The 21,790-nt window shown below is 39.8% G+C and overlaps 1 protein-coding gene across 7 annotated transcripts in view; it reads right to left on the bottom strand.

The window, feature by feature from the left end:
* Positions 1–10,927: 10,927 nt before the first annotated feature.
* The window catches only part of Large1 (LARGE xylosyl- and glucuronyltransferase 1), a 502,501-nt gene continuing 491,638 nt past the window's right edge, over positions 10,928–21,790 (bottom strand). For all 7 annotated transcript variants that reach the window (XM_052166462.1, XM_052166464.1, XM_052166461.1 and 4 more), the window contains 3 exons: positions 19,937–20,083; positions 14,420–14,615; positions 10,928–12,342 (listed from right to left, as the gene is read on the bottom strand). In XM_052166462.1, coding sequence (XP_052022422.1) covers positions 12,145–12,342; positions 14,420–14,615; positions 19,937–20,083 — 541 coding nt within the window. In that variant the 3' untranslated portion in view covers positions 10,928–12,144. The remainder of the gene's footprint in view (positions 12,343–14,419; positions 14,616–19,936; positions 20,084–21,790) is intronic.

Genomic DNA, 21,790 nt, shown 5'->3' with positions numbered 1-21,790 from the left:
CAAGCCAGTCAAAGATCTGTGTGACAAGAACATGAAATCTCTAAAGAAAGAAACCAAAGAAGATCTTAGAAGATGGGAAGACCTCCCATTCTCATGGATCGGCAGGATTAACATAGTAAAAATGGCTATCTTGCAGAAAGCAATCTACAGTTGCAATTTTCCTTAAAATTCCAACTCAATTCTTCACAGAGATAGAAAGAGAAATTCTCAAATTCTCAAATAACAAAAAAACCATGATAGCAAAATCTATTCTCAACAATAAAAGAGCTTCTGGGGGAATCACCATCCTTGACCTCAAGCTGTACTACAAAGCAATAGTGATAAAATCTGCATAGTATCAATACAGAGACAGGCAGGAAGATCAATGGAATAGAATTGAAGACCCAGAAACGAATCCGCATACCTATGGTCACTTGATCTTTGACAAGAAGCTAAAACCATGCAGTATAAAAAAGAGCATTTTCAACAAATGGTGCTGGTTCAACTGGTGGTCCGCATGGAAAAGAATGCAAATCGATCAATTGTTTTCTCTTTTGTACAAAGCACCAGAAGATTCAAAACCTCCACATAAAACCAGATATGCTGATTCTAATGGAAGAGAAAGTATAAACAACCTAGAACCCAGTGGCACAGGGGAAATTTTCCTGAAGAGAACATCAATGGTTCATGCTTTAAGATCAATAATTAACAAATGGGACCTCATAAAATTAAAAAGCTTCTGTAATGCTAGGTGTTGAGGCAGGAGTGGGTGAGTGGGTAGAGGAGGACCACCATAGAGGAAAAGGGGAGGGGAGATGGGTGAGGGGATGGGGAACTGTAGAGTGATAACTGGGAACAGGGATATTATTTGAAATATAAGAATAAAATGATTAATAAAAAATAATTTGAGATTCACACATGGAAAACAGACACTGTCCCTTTAAGATTAGAAGGCAAGGGCAATTGGTTTCTTAGTCAAGCCTCGTGGTTTCTCTTCAATATGAGTTCAGGACTAGAACAAAAACCTTAGTAAATTGGTGTGCATAATCCTGAGGACACAATTGTACCTCTACACTGACCTAGGCATGCTGGGTTACAGATTCGGGATAGAGCTGAGGTCTTTTCACATGTTCTAGCTTTTATCTCTGTTACTTATATAATTAAATAGGCCATCATAAGTAAAAAGAATCCATTATACATTATTTACATTTGGTCTCATACAGGATTAACAGGTCCATTAGCTCAAGGAATTGACTTGGCAACAAGCCAAAGAAGTAACATGAAGGTGTCCTACATGTTCCTATGCAACCAAACTCCCATATCTGTTGTTTGTGTGAAAAGAAATGATATTTTGCAGATGGATGCTTTCTATTTTGCAGATTTTGGAAAATAAAGGCAACGTACCATTGACACATACTCAGGGTTTCAGTGGAAAACTGTTTTAAGTTCTGAAAAGGCTGGTTGCATATTTATACAAGTATGGGGATACTTAAACAAATTAAAACTGATAATGCTCCTGCATATGAATCTACTAAGATGAAAAAATTCTATGCATGTTACAATATAAAGCATATTACTGGATTACCACAGTCCCATGGGGCAACCAATTATAGAAAAAGCTGATTGTACAATAAAAGAGATGGTTATTAAACAAAAATGAAGGGTTAACCCCCCCCCCCAGGAACAAGTATCCCACCACCTCTTCTCCACCTCTATCAGACTCCTGATCCTTCCACCATCCATCTTACCTCATTTCTGAACCTCTGCACCAAGTCAAGCTGCTCTAAGTAGTGTGCTATCATAGCGGTTAGGGGAAACCTCCACTCTCCCACCTCCTCTCCTGGAACATATAGGTAGGCTTCCTTTGCCTACACATCTTCCCTGCTCTTGAGCCCTCTGGAATAAGCCAAGCTGCCCAGAACAGCTTGCTATCCTTGGGGTGGGGAGCTCCATTCTTCCATCACCTCTCCATCAGACCTCAGACTCCTGAACCATACGGGTTAGCTTCCCTTTCCCCATGTACCTTCCTTGATGACTGAGCCCTCTGGGCCAAGTCAAGTTGCTCTGAGAAGCCTGCTATCCCAGGGGAGACCTCCATTCTCCCACCACCTGTCTTCTACCTCCATAGGGTTCGTGAACCATACAGGTAAGCTACCTTCACCATACTCCCTCACACAAACTTCTTTGCGCTCTGAGATCCCTGGGCCAAGCCAAGATGCCTTAAGGAGTCTGCCATCTCAGGTAGACATCCATTCTCCTGCCACCTCTTTGCCCACCTTCATTGGATCTAAGGCTCCCGAACCATACAGAACTGCAGGTCCAGAAACATATACCCCAAGGATACCCAACCTGTCATACCAGGATGGTTGAAGTTAGGCCCACAGCCAATACCTACTACAACAATAACATTCAGGGGCCAGAACCATCCAGATGGCTAAAGGACCTTGAAAAAACATAAACAACAAAAGCCAGGACAATATGACACCTTCAGAACAAAGCTATCATACTACAGCAAGTTCTAGATACCTTAATATAACTGAAGCACAAGAAAATGACCTTAAATCCAATCTTATAAAGACGATAGAGACATTTAAAGAGGAAGCAAATAGATCCCTAAAAGACATACAGGAAAATACAATTAAGCAGGTGAAGTACATAAAAAAAAAAAAAAAAAAAAAACTGGTCCAGACTTGAAAATGGAAATAAAAGCAATGAAGAAAACACAAATTGAGGGAAACAGAGGTAGAAATCTAGGAGAGAGAACAGGAACAACAGATGCAAGCATCAGTAACAGAACACAAGAGATGGAAGAGAGAGTCTCAGGTGTAGAAGATACAATAGAAGAAACTGAGAGATCAGCCAAAAAATGTTAATCTAAAAATTACTAACACAAAGCATCCAGGAAATCTGGGATATCATGAACAGACCTACACTAAGAATAACAGGAATAGAAGAAGGTAAAGAGTTGCAGCTACAAGCCCCAGGAAATAATTTCAACAAAATCATAGAAGAAAACTTTCCAAATCTAAAGAAAGAGATGTATACAAGCTTATAGAACACCAATTAGACTAGACCAGAAAAAAATTCCTCTTGACACATAATAATCAAAACACAGAAAAAAATATAAAAACCAGCAGGGGGAAAGGCAAGGTAACCTACAGATGCATACCTATCAGAATTACATCTGACTTCTCTCTAAATGCTAGAAGGGCCTGAACAGATATATTGTAACCTCTAAAAATCCATAGAAGTGACCCTAGACTACCATGTCCAGCAAAAATCTCACTCATCATAGATGGAGAAAACAAGATATTTCAAGACAAATACAAATTCAAACAATATCTATCCACAAATCTAGCCCTACAGAAAATACCAGAAGGAAAACTCCAACCCAAGGAGGATAACTACAACATCTAAGAAAACATTGGAAATAAGTAATCACATACCAGTAAAAACAAGGGAAACACACACACACACACACACACACATAGAGGGAGGGAAGGAGGGAGAGAAGGAGGGAGAGAGAGGGAGGGAGGGAGGGAGGGAGGGAGGGAGGGAGGGAGGGAGAGAGAGAGAGAGAGAGAGAGAGAGAGAGAGAGAGAGAGAGAGAGAGAGAGAGAGAGAGAACATCAAAGAAACAAGCAAAAATGTCTGCACTTCTCTGCAGTTCTGTTGGAAAATGACTTCAGTCATTGTGATGAGGTGTAGAGAAAGCCAGTCTTGGAATCACAATGATGTGGGTTATTTGAGAGCCATGGGGCTTTTCTTGGCTTTAGCTAAGTTAACTTTTGAAGAAGTAGATTGTTAGACAATCATGGTACCTGGGAATACCCTGTTAAGTGAAACAAACCGATTTTATGAAAGAAGTGTATATAATTCTCTTGTAAATGGAATCCATGAGGCATAAGGCATGAAAGTCAAAGAGTGACCAATAGGAATGAAGAAGTAGAAAGGTAGTGGGGATAAGGAAGGGAAACACAGAAGGGAGTATGATCATTATATTGTATGGATGCTTGGAAGTTAAGATCTGGTGTGCCTGTCCAAAGTCACTTCATCCTGGAGATTTTTCAGACTGCCTTGCCTTGAAAGGTTCTATTTACAAGCAGCATTTTAATACATTTTGGGGATAGAAGATGGCTCTGAACTTGAGTGGACATGTGAACAGCACTATCTATATGATGCTACCTATGACTGATAATGACTTATTTCTGTGAATATGAAAGATTTCACTCTATAAACTTAGCAGAGGAAATTACAATTGTAGGGACAGGTAGACATATTAAAAGCAATATAGAGCAATACTAGAACAGGGAAGTTGGAATGGGGGATGGGAGAAGGGGGGGGGCAAGAGGGCTTATGGGACTTTCAGGGAATGGGGAGCCAGGAAAGGGGAAATCATTTGAAATGTAAATAAAAAATTATATCAAATAAAAAAATCATATTTTTTTAAAAAAGGGCTAAACATCTAACTGGATAAAACAAATTGAGGAAGATGTTTATTTTGCACACCTGTAACATATAACATACAACACAAAGATGATAGTGGCTTACCTGCCTCTCAGTTTACCACCTAGATTATATGTCATGGGACTGACAGGCAGAGAACTCCCAGCTGTCCCATGGGCTTTGGCAAGGCTTAGGAATATCATATCATTTGCTGCTGATGACAGGGCTATCATTAGCCATTGCAGTGGGTGCTGATGCTACTTCTCATCTGTTGCAGAATGTCCGGAGGACCCTACAGTGGCCACAAAGCCAGTGTTGCTGCCAGCTGCCTCCCCATAGATGAGGCTCTTTCTGTCATAGCTCTGTTAGTCCTAACCCACATCAACATTAAGTGCAAGTACTCCTCTTTTGGCATCCTCAATCAATGACTAACCTGAATTGCTTGGGCTCTGTTCTCTCTCCTCTTGTGCCTAATGCCTATGAATCAACACAGTAACCCACTGCCCTGGTTTTATTTCTCTCAGAAGCAACAGGCACTCTGCATAAACCCACAATTTATTATCTGAATTAATTTAAGTGGCATGCAGAAATTTGGGAGGATTTCCAAGATTCCCATGCCTTGGTGTACAAATCTAGTATAATGTGAACAAGAGGATGGCTCAGCCGTCAAGAGCACTGGGTGCTCCTCCAGAGGACCTGAGTATGATTAGTAATATCTTCAAGGAAGTTTATAATCAGTTCCAGGGGATGTGATACTCTCTTCTAATTTCTGTAGGTACTGCATGTATAAGGTTACAGAAAAACATGCAAGCAAACACCAATTCAGTAAAATAAAATCATTTTTAAAAAAGGTAATGTGAATTATGCAACTAACTTTCCTGGCTCAAATCCTAGCTCTGTTAGGTTGCAAACATGGGCACATGATTTATTCTCCCTGGACCTCAATTTCCCTTTTGTAAACAGGTTTATTATTCAACCTATCTTAGATTACAATTTGAATCCACTATTGAAATCACTATATGAAAATTGGTTATGACAGGCATAGCAAGTCCTACTTAAGTGCTTCTTATCTTAATTATGAATCAAAAATAAAATGGAATTTGTATTTACAAGCATCTGGTATATGTGGGGATGAACACTCAGATAAGTCATGAGTCTTATTCAAAACCAAAGGATTAAATTTCCAAAGTGAACTAAACCTGAAGATGAAGACTCTTGGAACCCATGGGACAAAGTGCACACAAAAGGAATTTATAGTCAAGAAAAACAAGGTAGTTGTCCTTGTACTGTGGGGGTCTGTAACCAGGTTCTTTAGCCATTTTTTAGGGGAACAGTATCTCTGCCTTCCCTTTGACTAACTCTACTTAAATAAAATTCAGCCTTTTGAGTCCAGTTTTAATGAGAAACTAGCTAAATGAGTCTAGATGAACATAACCCTTTATATGCGATTAAGTTCTTCACTCTGCCTTTGGAGTTAAAGTCCTTGGTTTGTTTTCAGCAAGAGCACCATTGGGAACCATTTCTGTATAATGTGCTTGTGACAGTTGATGATGATCAGATACTGGACTCCAGAAAAAGACACAGACAGTATACTAAGAACTTCCTCTCTAATAATAATGATGCATTGTGTGGTCATACTTATGGTAATTATTTGAATATAATCATTCTTCATATATCTTTGTGCATTTGTATCAAAATATGACTACACATGGTAAGTAATACAATAAATACATAAAATTAATTTGGAAAAGAAAAGGCCTTATAAGTAGCAAGAACACCTCACCCTGATATACCCCCTTATCAGACCTTACCCTTTTGTTGGGTTACATAAATATCCAAGTACCTGATATATGTGAATGGAGACCCATCCCATCATTAGCGAGATGACCTTAATATCTATTGCAACAGCTTTAACCAAAGTGTTCCATATTGTTTAATCAATTATCAGAATAATTTTTTTCTTCAAAACAAGTGTTACCTGTTTTGAAAGCCATCCATGATCTCCAGGCTGGTGTAAGTGCATCTTCTCCAGATCCCACCTAATCCAAGCTTCCCAACACTACTCAGATGTTACTGACCTATTTATTCATTTGTCTTCACAGCACTGTGGCTCCTTGATGGTAGGGATTATGTATTATTCATACTTGTTTTTAAATATTGGAATTCTTACCAACTAGCCCACTTGCTAAAACCCAGTACCTATCTTTAAAAAAAAAAAAAAAGGTCAATTCCTTGTATAGTGCTTTGAATAAAAATGACTCTCATAGGCTCATAGGGAGTGACACTATTTGAAGATTAGGAGGTGTGTCCTTATTGGAGGAAAATTCCCACTAGGGGTTGGATTTAAGGCCCATGCCAGGGCCAGAGTCTATTTCCTCCTGCTACCTATGGATCCAGATGCAACTCTCAGCTACTTCTCCAGCACCATGTCTGCCTGTGTGCCACCATGCTTCCTACCATAATGACAATAGACTAAACCTCTGAAACTGTAAGTAGACCCAACTAAATGCTTTCATTTATAAGAGTTGCCGCACTCATGGTGTTTCTTCACAGTAATCAAACAGTAACTAAGACAACTTGCTGGAGATTTGCTATTGTATCTGGTGAATGAATGCCAGCCATGATGTCAGAGTTCTACAAATGTTTGGAAACAAACTATGGTCAAATGCCTAAAGAGACCACACATAACAGCAGCACCTGCACTACTTGGGGTTGTTAGAAATACAGGCTCTTGGGGGTCTACTGAGTAAATTTGATGTTGATGAGATCCTTAATGTGATTCCTATATACAGGAAGATTTAAGAAATACCAGTGGAAGTAAAAGATAAGCTCAATTCCCAGAGGCTAGGCCTATTTTTCTTATTATGATTTTATAACTTAGTGCTTATCTTTATCCCCAGGAAACTGGACAATCAAAAGAACAAACCTGGGAGATATAGAGGCCTAGAATGGACTTTCAGGGCTCTTAGTTAACCCCTCTGAATATATGTTTCCGTCTCTTTATAATAGATGCCTTATGCTTTTGGTACAATTGATTAAAGACATGTTTATTTCTCAGCTTATTTGTTCTCCCTTGCTTCACAGTCCTAGACTCACCATTACCTATGCCATCCAGCATAGTTTATGCCCATGTTAAGCAGCCATGTGAAAAAGCTTAGACTCCAATCCATCCATATACATGAAGTACTTCAACAGCTACTTTCATTGTCTGGTAGTGAAGCAGTGAAATTAGTGGTACACCCTATAAGGAAATTATTTACCAGAACTGATGACATTCTTGTGTCTTAGAAGTTATGGCGACCGAAGACCATTTGAAATGTTGGAACAAATCAATGACCAAATCCACAATCAGAAGCCCATTACGTCCTTTTAGGTACCATTCTTAAAAACAAAAAGTCACTTTTTGAGAATAACTTTTTGTTTAGTGAATGAAAACAAAGGCTATAGTATTTCTAGCATCAGATCCTGTGGGCCTGGAGACTCTGAGATGGCTCCAGATGACTGTGAGTTTTTTATATAAATGATAGTGCCAGTAAACTGAAAAATTGATCTTTAGGATTTAAAGAAAACAAGAATAAATCATGTCAGCAGGAACTAAATGCAAAGATGACTGGAAACCAAGTGGGTACCTGCAGCATCCCACAGAAATGTCAGAGCATGTATTAGTGCAAAGGGATCAGTTTTTGAAGTCAGTCAAACTTTGTTATAATCCCAAAGCATTCATTATTATCTATAGGATCTTGGGAAGAACATGAAAATTTTCTGAAATATATCTCTAACATCTAAGTAAAAGGGATCATAACGCTGTATGGCTGTCAAGATTTAGCAGTGCCAAATACCAGTGAAGTTTGGGCTTGATAATATGGCTCTTACCATCTTCATTAGTAGTGTGCAGAGACTCCATCTGCAAGGGTATTTTTTAATCAACTTTCTCCACCAACATCAAGCTTCCTAAAGGCCTGATAATAACAAACACAGCCTTTATGTCGAGAGAAACAGTATTAACATAGTGTCTGTTATTTCATGAGAGAGCTCTAAGAATCTTGGTAAATATGCACTCTGTGAGATCAACAGGTTTACAGATATCATTTCAAAGCAGCTTTATGGCCTGGGCCTCAAGAAGGAACCTAAAACTCTACACTTTTACCTGAAAGTTTATCATTTGAAGAGATTATTTCTGTCCCCTGTTTGCATATGGTTACAGACTGAGACTTCCTGAGCTTCCAGAAGTCCATGGATGTAGCTAACCTTGGAAAATGGACAAGTGTCTGCTGCTCAGGCTGTTACTGGACAGATATTGATGGAGGAAGAGTAATCATTTTTCCTGTCGGTTCAAACCTTTTTCTCCCCCAATTCTTACTTACTCAGCCACTCCTTATTTGGGGAAGCAATAACAGTAATACGGGTTATGTGGTCCTGGGTTAAATAAGTAGAATTAGGTTTAAAATCTGGTTCTTCAATATCTGAACTCAGGGAATTGGTGAGAAGTTATTTAATTTGAACATACTTCATGTCTTCACTGATAATCTGCAATACCCACTTCTTGGCTCTGCTCCAGTTATTCAATGTGCTAATATATACAAAATGCTCTTGCACAAAGTAAATTGTTATTTAAAAAGGAGTTCCTCTGAACATCGAACATGGAGCTAAGAAACTTGCCCTTCCCCTGCCCTTTCATTTCTCAAGTTAAAGTCAAGATAGTATTGGCATATCAGAAACATCCATCCCAAAGTTTGTTTGCTTTTAAGAAGCTTATACAAAGGAATCACCATCCTTGTCTCAAATGGCCCTGTTTCCATACCAAGTGGTGACTCCTGAAGTACCTGCTGAGGATTCATTCCATTGGACCCACGTACATCAACCTCCACCAGCTACCAACGTCTTGTTTGAATTTTAGCATCAGCTAACTTTTGTTTGAAATGCGACTAAAGGACAGTGTCAGACAGCCGTATTTGAGGAAATAGAATGTTTCTCACGCTGGTCTGGAGTATCAGCTTCTGGCTTAAATTGATTCTATGTAAGTACAGTTCCATCATCGTCCAGTTTATGGGTATTACTGCAAAGCAATTAGCAACTTATTTCAATCTCAGGAGTGACCCTGTTTGACTAGCAAATTATATGGTCATTGGCTAGTCCTATAAATACGCAAATGAAAACAAGGTATCTGTGCCTGATTCGTGTGCCAGAATGTTTAAAAGAAGCTTAGGGAGTTAAAATTTCATGCTTAATACTGAGGAATCAGTGTAACCAGCCTATGTTCAGGTTGACTCAAGTAGCTGGAAATGATTATTTCAGATCTACCTGCTAGCAATAAGTAATCTCCAGAAAAGCAGCAGAATTTATGTGTGACTCTGTGTATGTGTACACACACATACATGTGTGTGAAAGAAGGAAAAATGCAGTCAGTGCTAAAGAAAAATATTAAGTAGTCAATCATGGGGTTTAGGGAAAGTCACTGCACATGGCAACTGGAGAGAGAAGGGATAGTAAATTTTGTGAGCCTTTGAGAGGTGGCTGTAGCATCATTATTGAAGAAACTTAATATGACTTTCAACACCTTTTTGTCATGTTTATTTAGCAATGGTATTCATGGATTATGTTCATGTATTACTTTGATAATGAGAAACCCTGCATATATGCTATACATGCAGATGTTTCCTCTTTATATGTATTATAATATGATATATGTATATAGAACGTGATAGTTAATATTGTCAACTTGATAGGATCTAAAATTAACGAGAATAGTCACCTAGTTTTCTAGAATCATCTAGCTAACTAGGATAATCAACTTCTAAACATATCTGAGAGATTATCTAGATTAGGCTAACTCAAGTAAGAAGTCCCACCCTAAGTGCACGCAGCATAACCGCACTGGATGGGGACTCTGAACAAAAAAGGAGAAAGCAATCTGAGTGCTGACCCTCATATCTTTCTGCTTCCTGATTATAGGTATTATGTGATTAGTTGCTTCAAGTTCCTGCTAGCATGCCTTCCTTTCCAGGATGGGCTTGATTCTCAAACTCTGAACCAAAATAAACCCCTTTGTCAGATATTGTCCTAGTAACAAAAGAAGTGATGAATAAGGACACAAACTTGTCTGTACCTTTCTGACAATTAATTCTAATTACAATTTTCTTCATTTTGTACTAATCTAGGGGAACACCCTTGAATGCACCACATGTAGTGATCTCTTTGGTTGGACTGTCATGGGACTTTAAGAGAGTACTTAAAGGCAGGCTATTCAACTGAATGATACTGATTACCACAAATTTCATACTTAAAATATAAAACATCTGGCTACAGTGGTGAGAGATAGATGTACAATAGAAAATTAGAATTTTCCTTGAATTGGGAGGGAAACAAAGGTGACATTTCAAACAATGAGAAAGATGAGATGTAAGAACATAGAGTGTGAGGTGCTGTGCATGGATTTGACTTTGCCCTCTAGACAAAATGTATGACACGGCTTCTTACAAGGGTAGGAGGGAGAAGAGGAAGAAACAGTCTATACTTCATTTATTGAATGTAGCTTTCGCTGGTCACATGGCAACTCAATACAAACAGCGCGCAGTTTAGGGTATGCCATTAACTCTTGTTCTCATCAATGTAAACACAACATTAATAGTGAAGAGTAAAGAAAACGGGTCCAGTGTTTCTTCCATATGCACAATGAAGAGGTGCATGCCAACATTTGGACAGGTCCTGAGGGGAAACTAATTTCATCAGCTCCCTCACTTTCAACAGTGAGGCAGGGAAGAACACAGAGATACCTGACCTATTTCTTCCAGTGGCTTCAATGTAGTCATAAAAGTGTTCAAATTGGACTTCTGTGAACTGTTCAAGTTCTTCTAAAGGCCCAAGAAGGGAATCATACCTTCTGTGAGTGCTGGAGTAGTTCCATGAAGCCCTTTCCTTGTGACTTGGTGATGGTCCATAGAAAATGTAACTTGCATATAGTGTTTGACCTCATATTTCTGTAGTCTGTCATATCCCTGGGTCTAGAGAGTGGAAACTTGGAATCAGGTGGTCTCAGTGTTAATCATGAAGGAATCTCTTCACACATGAACATTCTCTGAGGATGAGGGCCACTGCTGTTGAGAGGTGCTAATTGAGGGAGTTGATTTTTCTTTTAGAACTTTAAGGATTCAATTTTTTAAAAACTTAAGATTCCTAGATCAAAATGAACAAAATCCCCCAAATTCAAACAACTCAAAACAAAACAAGAGTGACTTTGAGAATCAAGAACCAATTGATCTCTCCTCCAGGTCTCTGCGTGTATAATGTCTCTATGAGAGCCTCCGGATGTTTGTTTGGGTCCTTGGGTTGATATCCAGATGGGTACCCAGCTAGGTGGCATGGTAAATTTCCATTGTAGGGAACTTTATTGCTCTTACTTCTTCAACAGCTAAGGTTTAACACATAATTGTTAAAAAGCAATGAGAAATTCCAGAAACCCTGACTTGGTCTGTGGCTTTGTGGTAAGTTGTTAAACTCTTCAATTGCTTCCACTCTTCTATGTCCCATCCTGGAAGCACCCATGGTGGTCTGGGTCTCTGTCCAAGACTTCATAAGAGAGCAGCTTTGTGGGGCCAAAGAGACAAAGGGAAGCAAACCAAAGAAAAGCAGTGTTGGATTTTGTCTTCCAAGGCTGGGCCCTAGGCAGGAAGTGGCTCTTCCTGGGTGGCATGTCTCTCCCTAGTGGTGGCCTTTGTAGTGCTAGCTATTGTTCTCAGCCGTGAGATATTTCAAGGCAGCAAAGCCATATCGTCGGGACATGTCCTGTTGAAACTCTTCCTTCAGGGTTTTGAGACAGATGCGGTATTGCTTGTTGGAACGGAACTTAGTAATGTCGAAACTAGGGGCATGGGGCATGTGGATCATGTAGGCATTGGGCAACACGGTGAACTCGTACTCCTAGAAGGAGGAAGACAAGAGCAATGAGAGATCTTGTAAGAGCCTTGGGTCATGTATGATTCTGATCAAAGGACTAGAGAATAATACTAGGAGGGGGCACAATAGCTCTAGAATAACTTGCTTCAGTGTTCTGCCCATGAACTTGTACAGAACATCAGAGTCATATGAAGTTTTGTTTGCTCATATACAAAGTGAGAGTGAGAAAATCTGTTTCAAGGTATGATTATGAGGGTAAAACTCATACTTTATGGGAAGAAGGAAAACAGAATACACATACATCCCAGATGCTCTCCATATACCATACCACATAGTCAAGCTCTAATGATGTTACTATGCAATATTATCTTAGACAGGGAACTTTCATCTGTTTATGTGATAGTCTCCACACAAAAGTACAAAAAGAGGGGACAAAACAAAAATAAAAGGCAAGGGAAAAGAGCAAATGTTAAAGCTCAACATGGTGGCTCCTGTCTGTAACCTAGCACTTAGAACGCCTACATGAGAAGACTGCCATGACTTCCAGGTCAACCTGGGCTACATAGCAAGTTTCAGACCAGTCTAAGCCCTAGTATAATATCCTGTCTTAAAAACAGACATATAGATAATTACATAAATAAAGTATCCAAATAAAATCCTAAAATGTTTAGCTATATTGAGGCTAAGAATGATAAAAATTTCCCTGACTTCTTATAAGTGATGGCATTATAGATTATGCTTGATACCCAACACCTCGAAACAGCTAAAACAGTGGACACCAATTTAGGACATGTAAAAAGATAGAACCCAGCACATGCAGTCTATATCCTTACTCAAATTTGGATTCATGTCATCTACTTTCTCAGCCCAGAGCAGACAAGAATAAACTCGGCAAGGCAAAACAAGGACAGGACAGGCAGATGCAACAGGCAGAAGGCAGCAGCTGATGGCAAAGTAAAAAAAAAAATCAGGAGAACACACAAGGCTCTAGGGCCCACGTGTCTGGGCATTTTACACCGGGACAGAGCAGGCTAGCTCATCCAATAGCCCCTAAAACTTGGGCTCTATGAGTGCCTCACTATATTAAGTCATTGGAATGAATAGATAAGATTGTGTCTGATGAGTGCAATATAGGAAAATATCAGAGAGTATATGGCCCATTTGCAAAAGTTTGGTGAATGAATCTAAAACAGGGAAAAATAAACTTTTTTTCTGAATGGTCACCACACAACATTGTTGGGCCCAGAAATACCACTGTTCTTGCTGGTAGCAGCAACAGTGGGCTAGGACTCATGATCTGTAAGCAGGCATATCAGTCATGACATGGGTAGCAATGGATGGATATCACATTTTGTTTTGATCAACATGGACATTGTTCCAATATCAGTGGTTCTCAGTCACCTGGGATGGCTCAGACTGGGATGAAGGGAACATGTATCTCATGAATAGCAAATGGGGTTGATAAACTACAGTCTATCTGATTTGCTTTGGTTATATAAATGAAATGGTGGAGAAACCTAGCCATGAACATTTGTTTAGAGAACATCTATGGAGGAACAGTGGCAGAGCTGAGTAAGTCGGCTTGCAGGTCTCACAAAGCTCCATGTAATTACCATCTGGTCCTTTCCAACAGTGTACAGTACCCAGTGTAACCTAGTAAGATTCTGCAGACTTCTGCTGAAGCAGATGTTTGCTAAGTATTGTGTAAATGGATAAAGGCTCTCAGATGGAACATAGTCTAATATCACTGCTGTTTTAATTGAAGGGAAGAATACTTAGCAACATTTTAGTGGCATGTTTTGTGCCACTTACAGTGAGACAATCATACAATTTGAAGTCCAGTGTTTATTTCCTTTATCAGACAGAGGGGGTAAGAAGCTCTCGTTTGCTTAATCCTGGTCAGGAACCTAGTTCCTATGCTAAGGAAGAGCAAAGGTTTGAGGTTGAAAGCCCAGAAAATAAATTCACATGTGTTAGTTCCTCAGCACACCTTGTTCCTCTGAAGGTTCTTTTGAATCTTGTCTCCAAGGTACTTTTTCAGCCCTAATATGTGTATATCTTTCCTTCCCAATATAGTACCACACTGGTGTTTTGTTCTCACCTGTGCATCCAGTTCCATGATGTGAGCCACTTTGTTCCAGCCAAAGCCCACAAATCTCCGATCGTATTCAGGGCAGTCTCGTCTCACAACAACATATGGCTCAAAATCAGCCTCCCACTCAACCTGGTAAGGTGTGGTAGCAGTCCGCCACTTGGCAAAGTTTGTGGGTGCGTGGCCTTTAGTCCATACGTGATACCTGGGACATGTAGAAAAAAGCCATTGAGTGAAGCGAAGCAAGCTGAATTTTCCCAACCTTGGTGATGAAGAGGAAGAAGAAATACATGTTGATATTGTCTTCCTGGTGAGATATACTGTGTCCCTGCAGAACACATTTTGAACATTTGAACATTCAAGTTCAAAATTTCAGTGCTTGTAAATGGGATCTGGAAAGGAACAGGGTCTTTATAAGTATACTCAAGTTACTTATGAGTAAACCATGTGTAGATTCAGACAGAGCTAGAATGATAGACCCATCAAGAAACAAGTAATATTGAAGATTGATGGCAATCACCAAGAACAAAAGCAGAAAAAAACAAGCAAGGCATCTTTCCTAGCGTCTTTATAAAATCATGGACCTACTAGGACCTTTAATTTGGACTTCTGAATTGCAAAATTGTTAAATAACAAGTAACTGTGTGTTAAGCTATCTACCTTGTAGTATTTTGTTACAGCATCCTCAGGAAACTAATGCAGTTCCTCAGTTATCTGTCTCTAATGAAAAGACTTCTTAGAAAGATCAATGAACTTTTGAGCACTTGCCATCATTTCCAAGAAATCTTATCTGGTATTTCCTATCAGGGCCCACTGGTAATCCTGCTCAATCCTCAATGATGGGGCAGAATTTAGGAGCAGGACACTCTTTGATTATATTATGAGGCAAAGGTAGATTTTTTTTATAGATATAAAGGTTACTACACAGGTGCCTCTGAAATTATTAAAAATTGAGATTACCAAGGAAAGTATGATCTGACTCATAATTTTTCATATCTGGAAGGACGGAAAGAATTATGTTGTGAGCTGTTGATAAATTCAGGGTGAAAAGCAGGAGCCAAGAAATAGTGGGGTAGATGTCCAAAAGCTACTAAAATGAAGACTTCAGCCTGTGGTAACAAGAACAGGAACCCTATCAGCACCCAGAAAACAGGAAGAGAGGGTCTTGTGGCACTAGAGAAGACCTGCATTTCTTTGGATATTTGCTTTCCACACAGCGATAGCCTAGACATAGAGTTGGCTACTCCATACAAGTAGCGGCAGTCAAGTTGTGAGTCTGCATTGCTTTATAGTATTGTGTTGGTGCTTCTTTGTTATCTGTCAATGAGAAATGACCACAACAATCTGAAGATTGTACTTGTTGGGCATTTACTCCATGTTGGGCTGATTTTAAGTGGTGTAGATGCATATTGGTTTAAATTCTAAAAATGATCCTGATCTTCAGTTGCAAATAGCAGTGAATCCTAGGTAGTATGGCTCAAGGGCCAGCTTGTGTGCTACTGTCCTCAACATTCATACAAGGGCAGAAGGAGCAAGGGGTGAGGCAGAAAGACTTGCAGATTAGGATGCTGTCCTCACTCTATGTTCCTGAATGTACCACGTTCCCTTCTAAATCCCTTTCTCTCCTCATCTCAATGCTTTCCTGTCAGCTTTTAAGATCCATGGCTTTCTCCTCCCTCAGCACTAGGTTGGTGCTCTGTTATTACTGGTGTATTCAGTTTACGATGTGAGGAAAGTACATTGGGAAAATGAGTGGAATAATCTAAAACTTATGAGGTGTCAGAAAGAGAAAGAGAACAGTGAGTAGGGTGGGATATTGTAATTGCAAGTAACGGGGAAGGTAAATGCATGGAATGAAATGAAGGTACAGTTGAAGATAACACAAAGGGATTAGGAAAGATGGCACCTAGGAGTAGACAGAAAGGCTTCATGAAACAAAAGGAAGGACCCAATAGCTTAGCTGCAGGAGAGAGAAATATAGTTAATGGGTTTCTCTAAGGAGACTGCATTTGTCAGGCATTTACTATGTGTTAGGATAATTTTAAATGCTGCAGATGCACACTGTTTTAAATTCCAAAAATTATCCCGATACTGGGTTTTAAATAGTAATGAATCCCAGGTAGCCTGGGAATAGCTCTGTAAAGAAAACAAGGCTGTGAAAGTGAGTGCCCCATGACAGGTAGCATACCAGTGGCAGGGCTAAAACTCTTCCCTAAAACTCTTGTTTCATCAAAGAGACTGTATTTCTGCCAGACCATCACACAAACTCAATCCAACAGAATCAATGTGCTGCTGGATAGGACAGGCATGCTGGGTAGAGACAATGACTTGAGGTTTAATGCCATCAATGAAGTAGTGTCCAGCAAGGCCAGCTATTTAATTGAAAGGGTAGGGGTACTGTTACTTTAATGGAGCTTAGAAAGGATATTGTAAGGTGTGTCAGTAATAGGTCTACACCAAGAATTAGGCCATGAACAATTGATTTTCTATTTGAGAATTCGCTGAACAGGCAGCTTTGATATGTGGTACCTTTGACAAAATGGGCATTCCATAGTGATAACTGGGAATTCATATTTGGTTCTAAGGATAGAAAAGTTGGGCCACTGGGTCAGGGTTCAAATATCATTTCTACCACTTACGAACAGCAGACCCTGAACAATCAAGTACTTAGTAGTTTCCTCTCATGTGAGTTGGGAAAAATCATACCCATCATGAAAACCTGCACAGGAGCATAAGCAAGGCAGTGGCAGGAGCATTGGAACAGGGCAGGAGACATCCCACAAATGCTGTTTCCTCACTAGTCAGTTAATAATGGCTACTGACAACATCCTGCCTAGATTTGCATCCTTTCATTTAGGAGGGGAGGATAGGTTAACATTTTTGTCTCCTAGTAAAGCAAGAGATAATGATATCAAATTTTAACCTGAAGTGAACTCTCACAAAGCACTCATAGTCATGTCTGCTTATCTGGTTAGAGAGGCAGTTTCCATTCACTCAGTCTGGTCTTCTGATAATATGACAAATAGCTGGGCAGTAGAGCATGCAGTGCAGTTACTACAATCAACTCAATATACATACTCACACCACAACCTAAGGACTGCTTGGGGAACCTTCTGTCTACTGTTGGTCCAGCAGACACTGGGCCACAGGTTCTAGCCATACCATGCAAATTCAAACTCTCTGAGCAGTGTCTTCAAACTTGCTATGTACCAGAGCCATGTGAAGGACTATTAACACCAGGGTTTATGGCCCAGAATGAGACCTGAGATTATATTCAAAAGAAGATCCGAGACAATGTGATATTATTAGTCCAGGGGCCATACATACTCTGTGCACCATGTTCCTGGAGGATGCAGAGGGGTATAGAAGCTTCTCATGCCAGATGTGGTGAAGAGTAGGTTTCTTTGGAGAGTAGGTGACAAAAGCAATTTCTCAGAGGGAAAGTCTGTAATTTAGCACTTGGTATGATGGCTTGAAAGATGCTGGCCAGAACAGTAATCAAGGATACAGCAGGCTAGGTCCCATCTCTCAGGCCTAGAGATATGGCCTTGAAATGAGTTCTCACATCACCTGGGGTAGCAGAAAGAACACCTTGGACATTTGATAGGACATTTGATAGCTACTGAGCCACAGTAACTGTGGGAGACTCAGATGAAAGTTTGGTTTCAAATCTCAATTTCCAGCACTGATTTGTGATTTTGTGTTTTCAAACAACAATTGATCTGAAAATCAAGGGCTTGCCAGCAGCCCAATGCTATTTCCGTTAAGAAGCTAAGGTGGATCCTCAGGTTCTGCCTCTTATCAGCCATGTGTCACTGAGCAGATTATTTCATTACTCACATCAGTGTTTCTGCTGCAGAAAAAAAAGGAATTCACTTTATGTTTGTTGTAAGGCTTACATTCACATCAATGACTGCTCCATAGAAAGCATGCGGTTTATGGGAAGTAGAAAGGGATGGCTTGGAGTTGGGGGAAGGAATTATTCTAGGCTCCTTTCTAGAGTTCTAAATGGAAGATGAAGGCTGAAGATTCAGTCCTGGCTCCACCACACTCTCAGTTCCCCATAAAATATGAAGATGCATGAACTTGGTGCCATGAAATGAACATCATTACCCACAAAGAGTCTGAAAATTCCTTGCAGAGATTTTGTAGTATCAGGACAACTCAGCTGTTATGCTTAAAATACTTGTGCACAATTCAGGCTGAACAAAACTGCATGGTTTCTACTCAGAGGAAGGAGGGGTTATTACTACATTGTATGAAATAGAGGAATGTGAACTGTGAGCAGAAACAGGTAGATGCAATAGTTCCATTAATATTGTTTCATCTGAAAGAGATTAGCAGGATTCCTACTTCCCTAGTCCTGACTGCAATAGTTAATATTAGAGTATGGAGCTCATTAATACTGTGCAGATGAGTGCTTGGACACTCTGAACAGCACAGTTTCTTGAACACCCTTGGAGGCATTGGGGTTTGGGAATGAGAAAAACAATGGCTTTGGTTGCAGCTATCAGTAGGCAGTTGGCTCTTACATCAGTCATGTGTAACTTTGGAATCCCATTGATGATATTAGATGATGACTTTAGTTGCAGGTGATGACTTTAGATGCCTGTTCCATGCCCTAAAAGCTTAGAGATTAGACTACTTACACACAGAAAGGAAAAAGAGCCCTACAAGGGATCTCTACAAGTAAAACCCTACAAGTAAAACCCACTCAGCAAGAGAATTAATGTATACATCATGGTTTTAATTGTCAACTTGATACAAGAATGTCTCAGCGAAGGATGGTATACATTGGGTTGGTCCATGGGATGTTCTATGAGGATTGTCTTGATTGCCTTAATTGATAAGGAACAAGTACTCTAAATGTGAGTGACAGTTTCTCACAGTGGCCAGCCTTGGAAGACAAAAGATTTTGCTCACTGGATCTTCACCTGTTCTGACAAATTTATCTATCTTGTTGCTGACGCCATCAACAGCTCCTTTGTGATATGAGCACTAGCATTTTCAGGTGTCTAATGTATGCTGAAGAGCAAGGACCTACCAGGTCCTTGACATCAGATTGGTAATGTGTTCAGCTACCTGGACATCTAATTACCAAATTCTTGATTCTCCACTGTTGGACCAATCTGATAGTATTGAAAAAGGTACTTGAATAAATTCATTGTAAATATATATTCATTCTATTAGTTTTTTCCCTCCAGAGAACATTGCTATGTATATACCAAAGGCAGAATTCTGAGCCAAGGGATAGTGACAGGGCCCTAAACAGTGTTTGTTTGCCATGGCAGGCCTTTCTTTCTATCTGGACACAGTGCCTACCATCCATGTATAAAGGTAAAGCAAATAACATGCCAGGAAAGGAGAATAGACAAAGTACCAAGGACAATGGGCTGGGTATCTTTCTTTAGTTTTCTAGTAAATTAATACAACCGACTGACCTCTTTGCCAACAGCTAGGGCATCTAGTCATTCTGGGGGAGAAATCATTTATACACCCCAGATGTCTGCTGTGAGGGTCACTCACCTGAATGTGAATAGGGTCCCCATGTCCAACATTGACAGCAGCTCTGCTTTTGACTTGGGGAAAGAGAGTCGGTAGCGCAGCGTCTCAAATGCCGGGACAATCATTGCTTTCTTGGTATTGGCAAGGTCAAGTTGGATGACAGATTTCCTGAAAAAGAGTTAGATAGAGATACAGAGTGTCTCTGATGTCTGTTCAAGTCCCTTCCTTGTGAGGATAGCTGATGGTCAGCACAGGGAGGGTAAGCATCTGTTTAAATTCCTCACAGGAAACAAACAGAGGAACTGACAGGTTACCATGGCTGAATACCTGGAGACCTCAGGACACAGGAACTGAGGAACAGTATGGAACAGGATCCTTCCAGTTTCTGTCTGCACCTTGGAGCTGGTCCTGTGCCACAGTGCTCCATACCCAAATACATCTGGGAAGGAACTGGTCTCCCAGGAGTACTGACACAGAGGCTTGCAGGAGGGAAAAGCCACAGTAAAAGACAGATAGACTAGGTAACACCAGAGATATCCAGATGGTAAGAGGCAAGGGCAAGAACATAAACAACACAAACCAAGGCTACATGGCATTATTAGAATCCAGTTCCACCATAGCAAGCCTGGGATACCCCAACACACAAGAAAAGCAAGACTCTGACTTAAAGTCACATTTCATGAAGATGATAGAGGACTTTAAGGACATAAATAACTCTCTTAAAGAAATACAGGAGAACACAGGTAAACAGGTAAAAGCCCTTAAAGAGAAAGCACAAAAATCACTTAAAGAAAACAACCAAACAGGTGAAGGAATTGAATAAAACCATCCAGGTTCTAAAAATGTAAATAGAATCATTAAAGAAATCACAAAGGGAAACAACCCTGGAGAGAGGAAAGCTAGGAAAGAAAAGAGATCAGGAGTCATAGATGCAAGTATCACCAACAGAATTCAATAGATAGAAGAGAGAATCTCAGGTACTTAAGATTCCATAGAAAACACTGACATAACAGTCAAAGAACAATTTTGCAAAATGCAAAAGGCTCCTATCCTAAAATATCCAGGAAACAGGACACAATGTAATCTTTCAACAAATCTAAAAGAAGATAGCCACACAAACATAATTTCACCTCTTAACAACAAAAATAACAGACTGGATATGGAAACAGGACCCAGCATCTTGCTGATACAGGAAACACAAATCGGTGTCAAAGACAGACACTACTTCAGCATAAAGGGCTGGAAAAAAAAAATTCAACCAAATAGTCCTAAGACACAAGCTGGAGTAGCCATTCTAATATCCAATAAAAGTGACTATGAACCAAAAGTTATCAAAAATATAAGGAAGGACACTTCATACTGGTCAAAGGATAAATCTACCAAGAACTCTCAATTCTGAACATCTATGTACCAAATGTAAGGGTACTCACATTCATAAAAGGAACTTTACTAAATCTCAAAGCACAGACTGAATAGTTAATCCCATCTATTAATATAAGAACAACAAACTAAGGCTGGTTTTCAATAACAACAAAAACAACAGAAAAACCACATATAAAGGGAAGCTGAGCAACGACCTACTCAATGAATACTTGGTCAAAGAATATGGAAATTAAACACTTTTTAGAATTTAATGAAAATGAAGTCACAACATACCCAAACTTATGGGATACAACAAAAGCGGTGCTACGAGGGAAACTCACAGCTGAGTGCCTCCAAAAAGAAACTGGAGAGAGCATACACTAGCAGCTTAACAGGACACCTGAAAGTTCTAGAACAAAAACAAGCTAATACACCCAAGAGGAGTAGATAGCAGTAAATCATCAAACTCAGGGCTGAAATCAACCAAGTAGAAACAAAAAGAAGTATACAAAG

Source organism: Apodemus sylvaticus, chromosome 21 (assembly GCF_947179515.1).
Source record: "Apodemus sylvaticus chromosome 21, mApoSyl1.1, whole genome shotgun sequence".
NCBI lineage: Eukaryota > Metazoa > Chordata > Mammalia > Rodentia > Muridae > Apodemus > Apodemus sylvaticus.
The sequence above is the reverse complement of the archived record's forward strand: the minus strand, read 5'-3'. Positions and strand labels throughout refer to the sequence as shown.